We start from the raw sequence: 15,524 nt of genomic DNA, 5'->3' as shown, positions 1-15,524 counted from the left end.
AAGGCCAACCCCATACAGGAACTAACAAACAGGTAATAATATGCAAAAAACAAGTAAGTGGACTTCTCTTACCTGAACCAAGTTCCATCCTTTTAGAGACTCTGCTATAATTGATGTTACTGAAGGACATACTCCACCAAAAACCATCAGGTGATTAGGTCCATACTTTATCGCATCATAAAATGACTTTAATCCTCTTGCATTGTCACACTAAGAAAAATATAGATAACATAATGAGTTACACAAAGCAGAAGTGTCTATTTTTAATAATCGTGTCCATTATATGTAGGGAACAATAGCTTTAAGGCCTATAATGCAGGACTTTTTAATAATTCTGTCATTTTGAGTTTGCTTCAGTGAGGAAGTTACATACCAAAACCAAGTATATAACATCTAGTAATCATCAAAAAACAAACAGAAGTGTTAATACATTGTTGACTTTAACCAGACTGTTTATGATACAATTCTTAGGGCAATTAGGGCTAGCCTGTAACAAGAATGAATAGCAGGAATAAGAGATTAATTAAAATTGTATAATGTTCAAAAGTTTGGGGTAGGCTAGGATAACCATACACATGAGAAAACTAGGGCAAATGTTTTGGGATGGGCGATGGTAGGCTTTTGTATTCCAACTGCCAAGTTGGAAAATTTGAGCCATTGTGGACAAATCGGCCATTCATTTGCCAGTGTGTTCAATGACCAGTAAGTATTTATTAAAAATGTCCACCAACATATTGCTGGTGGGCTCAGTTGGATAAACTTCCCCATGGACAACTGATCAAACACTCATTGACTGCCATACATTGTCTTATGTCTATGGTAGGCTTTTGCAACAATTTGCAGTATGTCCTGCTAATAGCTATATAAATATGCAGATTGTGACCTTGCAAGAAGTGATGTTGTGTTACTTGATTTTTGCTGGCAATCTGGACAAACAAAGACAATGCAAAATTGTTCCTCTCTTGTCGCAGAACCAACTAGAAGTTGTCCTTCAGGATTAAATTTAATATATGGCTCAGAGTTGGTTAAAAATGAAAAATTAAGCATTATTCACTCTAACTGCTGGACTCTGCTGCTCTCCACTTCCTTGTCCGGGCTGGACAAGCATAAAATGCCTGGAGATGCCTGCTCAGCCAATCACTGGCCACAGTGGTGTTACGCCTGTTCAGCTTGAACCAGGCAGTGGATAGCAGTGGAGACCAGTACGTGGCAGGGGATCAGTAAGAGTGAGCATTTTTATTTATTTTTTATTATTCACTCTAAGACATATATAAAAAATATTGTCCCACTAGACAACTGCCTAAGTCCTCAGCACAGGTACCCATTGATTCAAATGTGTCTGTTCACATATCAGTATTTTTTTTACAGACCTGAGACATGCACTACTTTGATCCGTGATGTAGACCAAACATGCCTATTGAAGTCTATGGGTCCATAAAAATCATGGACAAAACACTGATGGGATCCTGAATACTGATGTTTTATCCGAAGTCGATTCGCTCATCCCTAATTAGAACTATGGAGTCACTAGTTGGGTTAATTTTACGAGAAGGGGTAGAGGGAAAAGTACCAGGGAGACTAGTATTTACTAGTAATGACCTAGTAAACATGCCTGTTTGGCTGAGATTAGGGACTCCAGTCCAGGGCCAGCAACTCTGCAGCAGGGCATTGCCAGGAGGGTGACTGTAGTAGGAAGGATGGGAAGAGGAGTACAGCAAAGTTCAGACAGATACTGGTGGTAGTGGACTCCATTATTAGGTGGATAGACAGAGTCATCTGTCACTGAGACAACAATGTGTTATCTTCCGGGTGCTCGGGTTTGGCTTATTGCGGATCGGATAGACAGATTGCTGGGTAGGTGGCTTATTTATCGTCTACAGGTTCTACAATAGGGATGAGCTGCACCTTAATGGACTGGGGTAAAAATGGTTAGATGGCTGGAGGAGCTTTTAAACTAGAATCTGGGGGAGGGTGGCTCGGTCAAACCAATAAGGGAGTAGACAGAGAGTTGGATATAAGAGGGGACAGTGGGGATTTAGTGGGGGCTGGGGTTAGTGAGGAAAGTAGGAAGGTGACTGGGTATAACTGTAACAAACGAACAATATAAAACAAGATATTAAAAAAATCCCAAATATTCACTGAATGTGGGGAATTAAATAGTAGCTTAAGATGTATGTTTACAAATGCCAGAAGTCTAGCTAGCAAAATAGGGATGCTGAAGTCTATGGTACAAGAGGAACACATAGATATAGTTGGGGTGGCTGAGACATGGCTGGACTCTACTCATGATTGGGCTGTCAATAATCAGGATTTTACACTCTTTAAGAAAGACAGGGCCAATAGAAAAGGCGAAGGGACTGTGCCAATATCTGAGAAGTGATATAAAGGTGAGTATGAAAGAGGCAATTGTGGATGAAGATGTTGAGGATGTTAAAACCTTATTGGTGGAATTACAAAGGGAAATAAACTCTGAAAAAATACTTGGTGTAATCTATAGACCCCCTAAAATCACAGAGGAGATAGAAGTTCAGCTGTATAACCAAATAGAGATATTGACTGGGGTCATGGTTCTGCTTCAACTTCCTAGGGGATAAAATTCCTCAGCTTGCTGCAGGAAAACTTTATCGGACAGTTTGTAGATGCTCCCACTTGGAGCGATGCATTATTGGATCTGGTAATTTCTAAAGATGCAAATTAGAGATGAGTGAACCACTTGAAATTCAGTTTGCTTTAGGTTTGCCAAATTTTTCAAAAAGTTAGATTTGGACCCAAATCGATTTAGACCAAACAAAAGTTGCTTCAATTGCCCTGAAAACTGGTATATAACATCCTCTTTACTAACTTGTTATTTATTTTCATTATTTTTTTATGAATTCTTTCATTAATCCCTGACCCCCAAGCTCTCAAACACAATGACAACAATAGTAAATTATGTGTGATTGACACTGACATACATAGCTATGGGTAAACGCATGTTGCCCACCATGTGAAAGTACAAGATAGGGATGGCTTCTTGGGAGAAATAATGGTGGCTAGGTATCTTCCAGCGAGGCTGAGCGCAAGCCATCAGCTCCCTAAAGGCAGAAGTCTTGACTAAATGGTACGGCAGCTGCACCCCCAGAAAATTGTCCAGGTGGGAATTCAGCTTGCACACTAGCCAGTTGCTGAGTGTGTACAGTTGTTTCCTGGCCACACATTCCGTTATCAATGGCTGATGATGGAGCAGAGGAGGAGTCTGAGCATAAAAAGCAGAAAGGGATGATAACGATGCTCTGCATTTTCCCCGACTGCCACTGTCACTGCCCCCAACACCATGGATACAAGTACTGCTACTGCCACCACCAACACAGCGATGCCTGGGGTCTGCAACCTCCTCTTCAACCTCCTCTTCAGGGCAGGAAAAACGCTGAGTACTCTTACACAAGTCGTCAATAGGGAGACTCTCTTGACTATCTGCCGTAGGGTGTGGTGAGGTTTTCTTGTCACTTAGGAAAAATGAGGGGGCCCCACTATAAAGGGGCAGTGAAGACTGAGAGGACTTCACTGAAAGCCTTCTCTGGCTCCACTGCAATCCCTGGCTCCATGGCATGAAGTCAGACTCAGAAGTCACCTTCACATCATCCTGCTGTGATTGAGATGAGGAATGAGCAATCCAATCAACAATCTCATCCTCTTTCTCCTCTACTATAATGTTGCACATTTCTGAAGCCAGGGACAACTGCGGCCTACTGCTACTACTACTACTTCTGGTCAGATAGCTGGTGCTGCTACTACCTACTTCTGGCTCTGCTCTTTTGTTTGGAATCCTTCCGTAGCCCCTGACATTTTTGGACCTAAGTATGGAACGGTTTGCAAAACTGCTTTCTGGAAATAAAAGACAGGGTGGTGCAAGACGATGTCCTTCCTTTCCACAAACACACTGAAGACACTACTACTGACTGTTGACTTTGGAAATATTGTGCCACTATCAACGCCACTAATGGATTTGTAGCCAATGTCTTTTGGTCATTAAAATATTCAGATTTAAAGAAATGCTCCAGTGTAAAACAAACTACTATGCAATTTTTTACCCCCACCACACCAACACTGGAAGTGACTGAAGACAGAAATACTGTATTTTTCACCCCATACTAATGAGCTTTTCTATTATTGAAGCATTCATTAGTACCGGAGGACCAGGAAGCGGTGAAGGCTCTGTACTCCTCGCTTCCTGGTCCTCGGCTGTCGGCTATACAGTGGCTGAGCACAGCGTGAGGGCGTGCAAGTTCACAGCACAGCCGACAGCAGGAGGAAGAATATTGCGGGCGGTGAGGAACGGCGGCGTCCAGGAGCAGGAGAGGTAAGTGTTTTTTTTTATTTTATAAAACTTGGGGCTGATCTGAGGCCATGGGGGTGATGAGAGGCATAATAGATGATAATGGGGGTGATGAGAGGCATGATGGATGATAATGGGGTGATGAAAGGCATCATGGATGATAATGGGGGAGATGATAGGCATCATGGATGATAATGGGGATGACGAGAGGCATAATAGATGATAATGGGGGTAATGAGAGGCATCATGGATGATAATGGGGGTGATGAAAGGCATCATGGATGATAATGGGGATGATGAGAGGCATAATGGATGATAATGGGGGTGAAGAGAGGCATAATGGATGATAATGGGGGCTGATGAGAGGCATAATGGATGATAATGGGGGCTGATAAGAGGAATAAGGGCTGATATGGGGGCTGATGAGAGGCATGGGGGCTAACATGGGGCTGATGAGAGGCATAGGGGTTGATATGGGGGCTGATGAGAGGCATGAGGCTCTTATCTGAGGTCTGATTGGGAGTCATTTACATTGGGGTCTGAGCTGAGCTCTGATTGGGGGTCTGATCTGAGGTCTTATTAACATTGGGGGTCTGATTGGTGGTCTGATCTGAGGTGTAATGAAAAATATTTTCTTCTTATTGTCCTCCTCTAAAACCTAGGTGTGTCTTTTGGGCCGGTGCATCTTATAGGGCGAAAAATACGGTACACAGATTTAGGCCTAATATTACGTTATCACTCACAGATAGTGTTGTGCGCTACCGTTCGTATTGTAAGACATGTAATCAGTTATATCCTGGTTTTAATAAGTTCAACAACCCCCCACTCATTTCAGCATTTCAGAGCACAGACTGAGATTAGTTATTGTCACATAATACAGAGGATAAACGGGAGAGCTTTAAATTAAATTCACACTGGCTAATCACACTGCAAGATTTATTCCTGTAGGTAACAAGTATAAACGGATAAAAGTAAACCCCCACATGGTTGACAGCTACTATAAAAAGGGCAATAAATAACAAAAGAAGGGCATTTGAAAAATACAAATCTGAGGGTATCTGCTGTATCCTTTGCAATCTACAAAGAGCTTAAAATAATCTGTAGGTACATCAATCACTGAAAAAATCAGCACCACACTAATTTGCGACTGACCATACTGGCTAGACCTTCACGCTGATGTTAAAAGCTGAGACTTTAGCCAATATATTCCAGTCAGGAACATATCGGAGCCCTGCACACCCCATCAAGGTGTCTCAGTGTGGTGTGGGTCCTACCGCTAAGCTACCTATCGGCTAAGGACCGACTCACAGCCAAACTCCTACATACCTCCATAGTAAGATCACTAATACAATGGGAGGGACCTATAACAGGCCATGTGACACAGGCTACCAGGTGTCGGATGTTTTTGTGGTGCTTGTGGTCCACTGCCGGCATCCCTCATTGTATGCATTTTTGCTGGGGATTGCCGTTAGCAACGGATCACTTGTGGAGGAATTGCTCCCCAGATTATAAACACGCTACAGTGTTTGGGGTTGAGCATATCCTCCCATTTAGGCCACTTTACTCAGTGATTTTTCAGAGTAGGTAAATCCCCTAAATAACTGCAACGGGAGGATGGTAACTGAATATAAAGAAAAAGTACAGTTACAATTTTTATTTTTTTAGCTCTGTACAGCCAGTAATATACTCAACTGGCTAACTGTAGATATGGTCCAAGCTCAACTAAGTTAAATAAGGTGAATATGAACAAGACTCCAGGTCCAGATGGGTTACACCCAACAATTCTTAAATAACTCAGTTCAGTTATTACTGTGTTCCTGTTCATAATTTTGTGGTGCCCATATTCAAAAAGGGCTCTAGGTCCTCAACAGGTAAATATACACCAGTAAGATTAACTTCTGTTGTGTGAAAATGTTTGAAGGACTCTTAAGGAACTACATACAGGAGTATGTAACTGTTAATAATAAAAGTTAAAACCAGCATGGGTTTATTAAGGACAGAACTTGTCAGACTAACCTGATTTGTTTTTATGAGGGGGTAAGTAGAAACCTGGACAGAGGGGCTGCTGTGGATGTAGCATTCTTGTATTTTGCAAGGAATTTCATACTGTTTCTTATAGACATTTAATAGGTAAAATAAGGTTAGAAGGTATAGTTTGCCATTGGATTGAAAAATGGCAGAGGGACCAGGTCCAAAGAGTCATGGTCAATGATTCCTATTCTAAATGGTCATAAGTGGTATACCCAAAAAATCTGTCATGGGTCCCCTATTATTTAATTTATTAATGATATTGAAGATGGAATTAATAGCACTGTTTCTATTTTTGTATATGACACCAAGCTATGTACTACTGTGCAGTCTATGGAAGATACAGTCCTGATCAAAAGTTTAAGACCACTTGAAAAATGGCAAAAAATTATATTTAGCATGGCTGGATCTTAACAAGGTTCTAAGTAGAGCTTCAACATGCAACAAGAAGAAATGGGAGTGAGACAAAACATTTTTTGAGCATTCAATTAATTGAAAATAACGAATAAACTGAAACAGGCTGTTTTTCAGCTGATCAAAAGTTTAGGACCACATGCCTTTAAAAGGCCAAATCTGTGCAAAGATGTGGATTCATTGTCATTTTCTGTCAGGTAGTCACACGTTGTGATGGCAAAGGCAAAAAAACTCTCCCTTTTTGAACGTGGTCGGGTTGTTGAACTGCATAAGCAGGGTCTCTCACAGAGCGCCATCGCTGCTGAGGTGGGACACAGTAAGACAGTCATTTAGAATTTCTTAAATGATCCTGAGGGTTATGGAACAAAAAAGTCAAGTGGAAGACCCAAAAAAATTTCATCAGCACTGAGCCGGAGTATCCAATTGGCTGTCCGTCAAGACACTTGACGGTCCTCGACCCAAATTAAGGCCCTTACTGGTGCTGACTGCAGCCCCACAACCATCAGACGGCATCTGAGACTGAAGGGATTCAAAAACAAACAATGTCTTCAAAGACCTCGTCTCCTTGAATGCCACAGAACTGCTCGTTTGGACTTTGCAAGAGAGCACCAAACATGGGACATTCAAAGGTGGAAGAAAGTTTTATTCTCTGATGAGAAAAAATGTAACCTTGATGGTCCTGATGGTTTCCAACGTTACTGGCATAACAAGCAGATCCCACCTGAGATGTTTTCTACGCGCCACAGTGGATAGGGCGCCATAATGGTCTGGGGTGCTTTTTACTTCAGTGGAACAATGGAGCTTCAGGAAGTGCAGGGGCGTCAAACGGCCGCTGGCTATGTCCAGATGTTGCAGAGAGCATTCCTCATGACTGAGGGCCCTCGTCTGTGTGGTAACGAATGGGTTTTTCAACAGGACAACGCTACAGTACACAATGCTTGCAAGACAAGGGACTTCTTCCAGGAGAATAACAACACTCTTTTGGCCCATCCTGCGTGTTCCCCTGATCTAAATCAAATTGAGAACCTTTGGGGATGGATGGCAAGGGAAGTTTACAAAAATGGACAACAGTTCCAGACAGTAGATGGCCTTCGTGCGGCCGTCTTCACCACTTGGAGAAATGTTCCCACTCACCTCATGGAAACGCCTGCATCAAGCATGCCGAAACAAATTTTTGAAGTGATAAACAATAACGGTGGAGCTACTCATTACTGAGTTCATGTTTGGAAGTTGGATTTCTGTTTTGGGGGGGTTTAGTTTTTTTTTGGAGGTGTGGTCCTAAACTTTTGATCAGCTGAAAAACAGCCTGTTTCAGTTTATTTGTTGTTTTCATTAAATTGAATGCTCAAATTTTTTTTTGTCTCAATCCCATTTCTTCTTGTTGCATGTTGAAGCTCTAATTGGAACCTTGTTAAGATCCAGCCATGCTAAATATGATTTTTTGTCATTTTTCAAGTGGTCTTGAACTTTTGATCAGGACTGTATCTGAAACCTACAAGCTGACTTGAACACCCTGAGTGTTTGGGAATCAACTTGACAAATGAGGTTCAATGTAGATAAATGTAAAGTTATGCATCTGGGTAGTAATAATCATCTATGTGCATCATATGTCCTAGGGGATGTAACTGTAGGAGTCACTTGTAAATTAAATAACAGCATATAATGTCAATAAGCTGCTTATAAGGCTGGCAGGATACTGTCATGGATACGAGGCATGGACTTACAGGACAGTGATGTAATATTACCACTTTACAAAGCTTTTTTTGTGGCCTCATCTGGAATATGCAGTTCATTTCTGGGCACCAGTCTATAGAAAGGATGCTCTGGAGCTAGAAAAAGTATAAAGGAGAGTTTGCATATGTGCCTCCTACTTGCTAAGGGACAAAAAATAATGGGGCAATTGGCTTCTCAGCTGTTCCATGGACAGGTGTGTGTTATTCCCTCATTATACCAATTACAATGAGCAGATAAAAGGTCTAGAGTTCATTTCAAGTGTGCTCTTTGCATTTGGAATCTGTTGCTGTCAACTCTCAAGATAAGATCCAAAGAGCTGTCACTATCAGTGAATCACGCCATCATTAGGCTGAATAAACAAAACAAACCCATCAGAGAGATAGCAAAAACATTAGGCGTGGCCAAAACAACTGTTTGGAACATTCTTAAAAAGAAGGAACGCATCGGTGAGCTCAATAACACCAAAAGACCCGGAAGACCACGGAAAACAACTGTGGTGGATGACCAAATAATTCTTTCCCTGGTGAAGAAAACACCCTTCACAACAGTTGGCCAGATCAAGAACACTCTCCAGGAGGTAGGTGTAAGTGTGTCAAAGTCAACAATCAAGAGAAGACTTCACCAGAGTGAATACAGAGGGTTCACCACAAGATGTAAACCATTGGTGAGCCTCAAAAACAGGAAGGCCAGATTACAGTTTGCCAAATGACATCTAAAAAAGCCTTCACAGTTCTGGAACAACATCCTATGGACAGATGAGACCAAGATAAACTTGTACCAGAGTGATGGGAAGAGAAGAGTATGGAGAAGGAAAGGAACTGCTCATGATCCTAAGCATACCACCTCATCAGTGAAGCATGGTGGTGGTAGTGTTATAGCGTGGGCATGTATGGCTGCCAATGGAACTGGTTCTCTTGTATTTATTGATGATGTGACTGCTGACAAAAGCAGCAGGATGAATTCTGAAGTGTTTCGGGCAATATTATCTGCTCATATTCAGCCAAATGCTTCAGAACTCATTAGACGGCGCTTCACAGTCCAGATGGACAATGACCCAAAGCATATCTCAAAAGCAACCAAAGAGTTTTTTAAGGGAAAGAAGTGGAATGTCATGCAATGGCCAAGTCAATCACCTGAAATGAAACTGATTGAGCATGCATTTCCCTTGCTGAAGACAAAACTGAAGGGAAAATGCCCCAATAACCAGCAGGAACTGAAGACAGTTGCAGTAGAGGCCTGGCAGAGCATCACCAGGGATAAAACCCAGCGTCTGGTGATTTCTATGCGTTCCAGACTTCAGGCTGTAATTGACTGCAAAAGATTTGCAACCAAGTATTAAAAAGTGAAAGTTTGATTTATGATTATTATTCAGTCCCATTACTTTCGGTTCCTTAACAAGTGGGAGGAACATATGCAAACTGTTGTAATTCCTACACCGTTCACCTGATTTGGATGTAAATACCCTCAAATTAAAGCTGACAGTCTGCAGTTAAAGCACATCTTGTTAGTTTCATTTCAAATCCATTGTGGTGGTGTATAGAGCCCAAAATGTTAGAATTGTGTCGATGTCCCAATATTTATTGACCTGGCTGTACTTCTACAACCCTGTGTGATTCCTGAGGGGTATTATCTGCAGGCACCTTAGGGATATACAGCAGAGATGGTTGGTAATTTCTTATATGTTACTGCCTGCCCCTCAGGGTGGTGAATGACAGGTTGCTGTATATGCACATATGCATAGCAGACTGTCAGTCACCATCCTGATGAGTGGGGGGAGGCAGGGAGAAGCTGGCATAGCACTCCCATTATGAAAACATCAGACTTAGGCCTCATGCACACGACCGTTGCTTTGGTCTGCATCCGAGCAGCAGTTTTTGCGGCTCAGTTGCGGACCCATTCACTTGAATGGGGCCGCAAAAGATGGGGACAACACTCTCTGTGCTGTCCGCATCCGTTTCTCTGTTCCGTAGCCCAGCAAAAAAACATGTCGCATTCTTGTCCGTTTTGTGGACAAGAATAGGCATTTCTACAATGGGCCGCCTGTTCCGTTCCGCAAATTGCGGAAGGCACATGGGCGGCTTCCGTTTTTTTGCGGATGCGCGGTTTGCGGACCGCAAAAAACAGAACGGTCGTGTGCATGTAGCCTTACAAACCATGTGTCCTTTGTATAGTCTCAGGGGATACTGGTAGTCATGTAGCACAACATTATGTGCTGTGTTGGCTACTAGTAGCATGCAGTCATAGATGTAATATTCTTCTCTTACACTAAACAGCATCTCAAGCTAATACATCAGTTTTAAAATAATTTAATAGTATGATCTATCATAGCGTGTCTCCATGCTGCAAAAAAATATTTAAAAGCTTAAATTCTATACCCATTTTATTATTTTATGAATTGAACATTAGAGAATTATAAAAAGGTTCACAAGTGTTGGATGTGCTATGTGTTTTTTATCCAGATTTGCAGAATCCACACCACATTACAGTAGCAGTAAAGTTGAGGAGAGTTTACCAAAGACCTTGTTAATTTTGGGTTGTCTCACTTCAGCAAATGGCATTTACCGGTATAATGTAGAGGAACAGGGCCGGCCTTTGGGGTGTGCGGGCTGTGCGGCCGCACAGGGCGCCATAGTAACAGGGGCGCTGGGCGGCCGACAGCTCGCAATGTAATCTGCGGCAGGCGAGGCTGCACTTGTGTTCTCCCTCGGGGCGCCCCCTCCATCTCCCTCTCCCCTGTCTGACCTGCCTGCTGCCCCCGCTGCCAATAAGAAGAGAGACAGGAGGAGGAGGGGAGGGGCTGTGGCCACTGCGCCACCAATGAAAAAAACTGACCTGAAATACAAATACAGGAGGCGGGTGCTGGAATCAAATAGCCGGCACCCGACCTCTGTGACAGGGAGCTGCGATCAGCTGCAGTTGAGTTAACCCTTCAGGTGCGGTACCTGAGGGGTTAACTGCCGCTGATCGCAGCTCCCTGTCACAAAGGTCGGGTGTCGGCTATTTGATTCCGGCACCCGCCTCCTGTATTTGTATAAGAAACGTTGGTGGCACAGTGCGGCCCCCCCCCCCCCCAACACCCCAGTATAAGAAACGGTGGCACAGTGCGGCCCCCCCCCCCCCCCAACATAAGAAACATTGGTGGCACAGTGGGAAGTGCCAGTGAGGGTTAAAAAATAATTTAAAAAAATTAACTCACCTCCTCCAGTTGATCGCATAGCTGCCATTCTCCTGTTTTCTTCAGGACCTGTGGTGACGTCACTGAGCTCATCACATGACCCATTACCATGGTGATGGATCATGTGATGAGCACAGTGATGTCACCACAGGTCCTTTGACAGGTCATGAAGAAAGAACAGAAGACGATCAATTGGAGGAGGTGAGTTAATTATTTTTTAACCCTCATTGGCACTGCCCACTGCGCCACCAATGTTTATTATATTGAGGGGGGGCGCACTGCACCACCAATGTTTATTATATTGGGGGGGGGGGGCGCACTGCGCCACCAATGTTTATTATATTGAGGGGGGGCGCACTGCACCACCAATGTTTATTATATTGGGGGGGGCGCACTGCGCCACCAATGTTTATTATACTGGGGTGTTGGGGGGGGGCGCACTGCGCCACCAATGTTTATTATACTGGGGTGTTGGGGGGGCGCACTGCGCCACCAATGTTTATTATATTGAGGGGGGGCGCACTGCGCCACCAATGTTTATTATATTGGGGGGGGGCGCACTGCGCCACCAATGTTTATTATATTGAGGGGGGGCGCACTGCGCCACCAATGTTTATTATACTGGGGTGTTGGGGGGGCGCACTGCGCCACCAATGTTTATTATATTGGGGGGGGCGCACTGCGCCACCAATGTTTATTATATTGGGGGGGCGCACTGCGCACAACGATGGGTTAGGGAAATTTCACAGCAGAGTGCGCATGCGCTTGGAGCCTCGCCGGCGGTTAGGGTAGGAAAAAATTATGGGCCAGTGCACAGGTGCGGTGATCGGATGGATGTTCTCAGCTGGACACCGGCCGACACTGCGCATGCGCTGGGAGCCTCACCAGCGGTTAGGGTAGGGAAAAAGCACTGGCCCGTACGTAATTTTTCCCTTCCCTAACCGCTGGTGAGGCTCCTGGCGCATGCGCACTCTGCTGTGAAACTTCCCTAACCTGTCGTTGTGCGCCTGCGCGGCGCTGCACACCTCCTCACGTCATGTCCGGTGCGACTGGAAGTGACGAGGGTAGGGAAATCTCACGAAGTAGGGAAGTATAACATTACACCGGCCTTTGGGGTGTGTGGGCTGGTAACTACTTGGTTGGATAGTCAGCCAGCCTATGCCATGATGCCAGCAACAAGCAGTGTTTTTTTTTTTTTTTGGGGGGGGGGGGGGGGCGCCACAAGGTTAGCTCACACAGGGCGCCTGAACACCTAAGGCCGGCCCTGTAGAGGAAGTTAATACAAGGCACTTACTAATGTACCGTGATTGTCCATATTGCTTCCTTTGCTGGCTGAATTCATTTTTCCATCACATTATATAGTGCTCATATCCAGGGGTTATGAACACCCTGCAATCCATCAGTGGTGGCCATGATTGTACACTATAGGAAAAGGCAGGACTGTGGGAGTGTGCATAGGCCTATAGTGTGGATTGCAGGGTGATCCTAACCCGTGGAAACAAGCAGTAAAATAACGTGATGGAAAAATGAATCCAGCCAGCATAGGAAGCAATGTGGACAATCACAATACATTAGTAAGTGCCTTGTATTAACTTTGTCTGCATGATAAATGCCATTTGCTGAAGTGAGAAAACCCTTTTAACGACCAAAGTTTAGTTACATGTATTTTTTAGAAACCTATCTTAAGGGGTTTATGAAAAACATGGCTGTTTTAATGGGAAACAGCTTGACTCTTATCTCTAGGCTGTGTGTGGTATTGCAGCCCAGCCCTATTCACCTGTTGTTATTCCTATTCTGCTATAAACACACAGTTTAGCAGCAGCTCTTGAACTATTGCTAAGTACAAAATTTAAATTATTGTCTTGTGAAGAGCACACTTTCAAACAAATTAGTGTCGAAGAATAAATTAATTTTACACTTTCCCTCGCCTGCCAGTCATATTACATTTGTCACATTAAGTAATTAGTATTAACATCAGTAAAGTAAATTGATGACAGCTGAAGTAGACAATTAAGCGCATCTAGTAGACATAGAACCGACTAGCACATTCAAAGAACTGACACATAGAGGCAAGGAGCGAACTCTCTGCCAACCCGAGGAGGCATTACACATCTCTGCTCTACATATGTAATGTTAGCATCCTCCCAGAAGGCATTATGAAGAATGGATCAAATGTTTCACTTTCAATTCTCAAAGATTTCCCATCAGTCACATTTAGGGCATACCCTGTGAATAGGTGACATGTTTTATTTTTGGGAAATACACTTAAGAATGTGCAAAGAATCATTTATTACTGTGAAACTGGCTATTCAGTTCATTTAAATGTTGTTTTTAGCTGTTCCATGAAATCAATTTTGCTAATATGCATTGTGTACAAGTAGGCCAAAAATCTATAATTAACAGATTTGTGTTTCATAGATCAATAGACATCATGGACTGCTGGTGCCAAATTAGCACCTCTATGACCCTGTGATGTGCTCAGCACTGCTTCTAAGAGGGAATATCGTAACCATATGGCAGAATGAGGGCCACAGCCTTGTACTAAAGGTGTCTTCAAATCTGTAGAGTCAGTTTTCAATGTACATGACTAAAAAGGCAGAGCTAGATTCGGGGAATTAAGTATATAAGGTATCTTTCTATTTTTGGAGAAAAGTACTGATACCTACAGTATGTATTTTAGAAAGAAACACAAAGAAACATAAAATTCCAACACTAAACTGCTTGTTCCTTGAGGAGGACACATTTCTATTGAAGGCATTACTCAGCGTCCGTCTATGTGTGTCAATAACATTGAAAATAGTTTATTTTTTCTATGTTTTCCAGTCTATTATTTACCATGGCTTTGCTTGTACTTGATGACAGCACAGGGTTATGATATGAATGGGACATTTATGCTGGTTCATTTTGGTCGCCCTGGATTGTGAGTGAAAGTTTCTGCTCATTTCATGTCAAGACAATTAATACCCCTAGGACACAGACAAAGATGAAGACCGACAGCTCTAAATTCCCTTTATTCCATCTAGGTTACCTGCTGACTTTTATGTTGCCATGCATATAACAGGATTAGACATTGAGAAAAAATATTGTGGGTAAAGTATATAGCGACTAATTAGAATATCAATTAGTATTACATGGTTGAACAATGTCAAATATATTGGAATCCACTTGACCAAGGAACTTCGAAAATGTTAGTCAAGCATTTATAATCATAAAATGTGGCATATAGCTGTGGGGACAGGGTGACATGATATGTCTAGTAATTATTTTATAGTGCAGTAATATTTTAGAACAAACATATACAAATATGGCGGGGGTTGTGATACATTGTTTGGCCACTATGGTAACTCCTTATGTGTAGTAAATTTACCTGACGTCCTATATAAAATTACATGCAAATGCAGAATTATATTATAAGCTTGGCAAGTGGCAACCTCAGCTATGCTACATGGTTATGCTACAGCAATCATCTTAACTGACAACATATTCAAAAAATAAAAAACTAACAAGGAAGAACAGATGATTGATGGTGTAATATGCACTACAAAATTGATAATTAGAAAAGCCTATATTACATTCTATTGACTTATTTCTTAGCACCCGATAGGAACAACAAAAAACATGTACAGAAACATTTTTCTAAACTGCTTTATTTTTTAAAATATTTATATATATATATCACAGAAAACAAAAAAAAACTTTCCCAAAACATAACCTTGGTTATATTTTGGTATCTTTTTAATTGCAATAATAAAATTGCAATTAAAAAGATACCAAACAAATAACCAAGGAAAACCCTACAATGTCCTTATTCCACCCTACCTAACAGTGGAACAGCCACCCTGAGAAGGGCGATCCCAC

The 15,524-nt window shown here is 42.6% G+C and overlaps 1 protein-coding gene across 1 annotated transcript in view; it reads right to left on the bottom strand.

Moving 5' to 3' along the window:
* The window catches only part of GABBR2 (gamma-aminobutyric acid type B receptor subunit 2), a 940,304-nt gene that overhangs the window by 745,259 nt on the left and 179,521 nt on the right, over nucleotides 1-15,524 (bottom strand). Inside the window, exon 2 of the mRNA XM_040433083.1 lies at nucleotides 73-210. Coding sequence (XP_040289017.1) covers nucleotides 73-210 — 138 coding nt within the window. The remainder of the gene's footprint in view (nucleotides 1-72; nucleotides 211-15,524) is intronic.

This window comes from Bufo bufo, chromosome 5 (genome assembly GCF_905171765.1).
Source record: "Bufo bufo chromosome 5, aBufBuf1.1, whole genome shotgun sequence".
NCBI lineage: Eukaryota > Metazoa > Chordata > Amphibia > Anura > Bufonidae > Bufo > Bufo bufo.
This window is presented reverse-complemented; position numbering and strand designations above follow the sequence as displayed.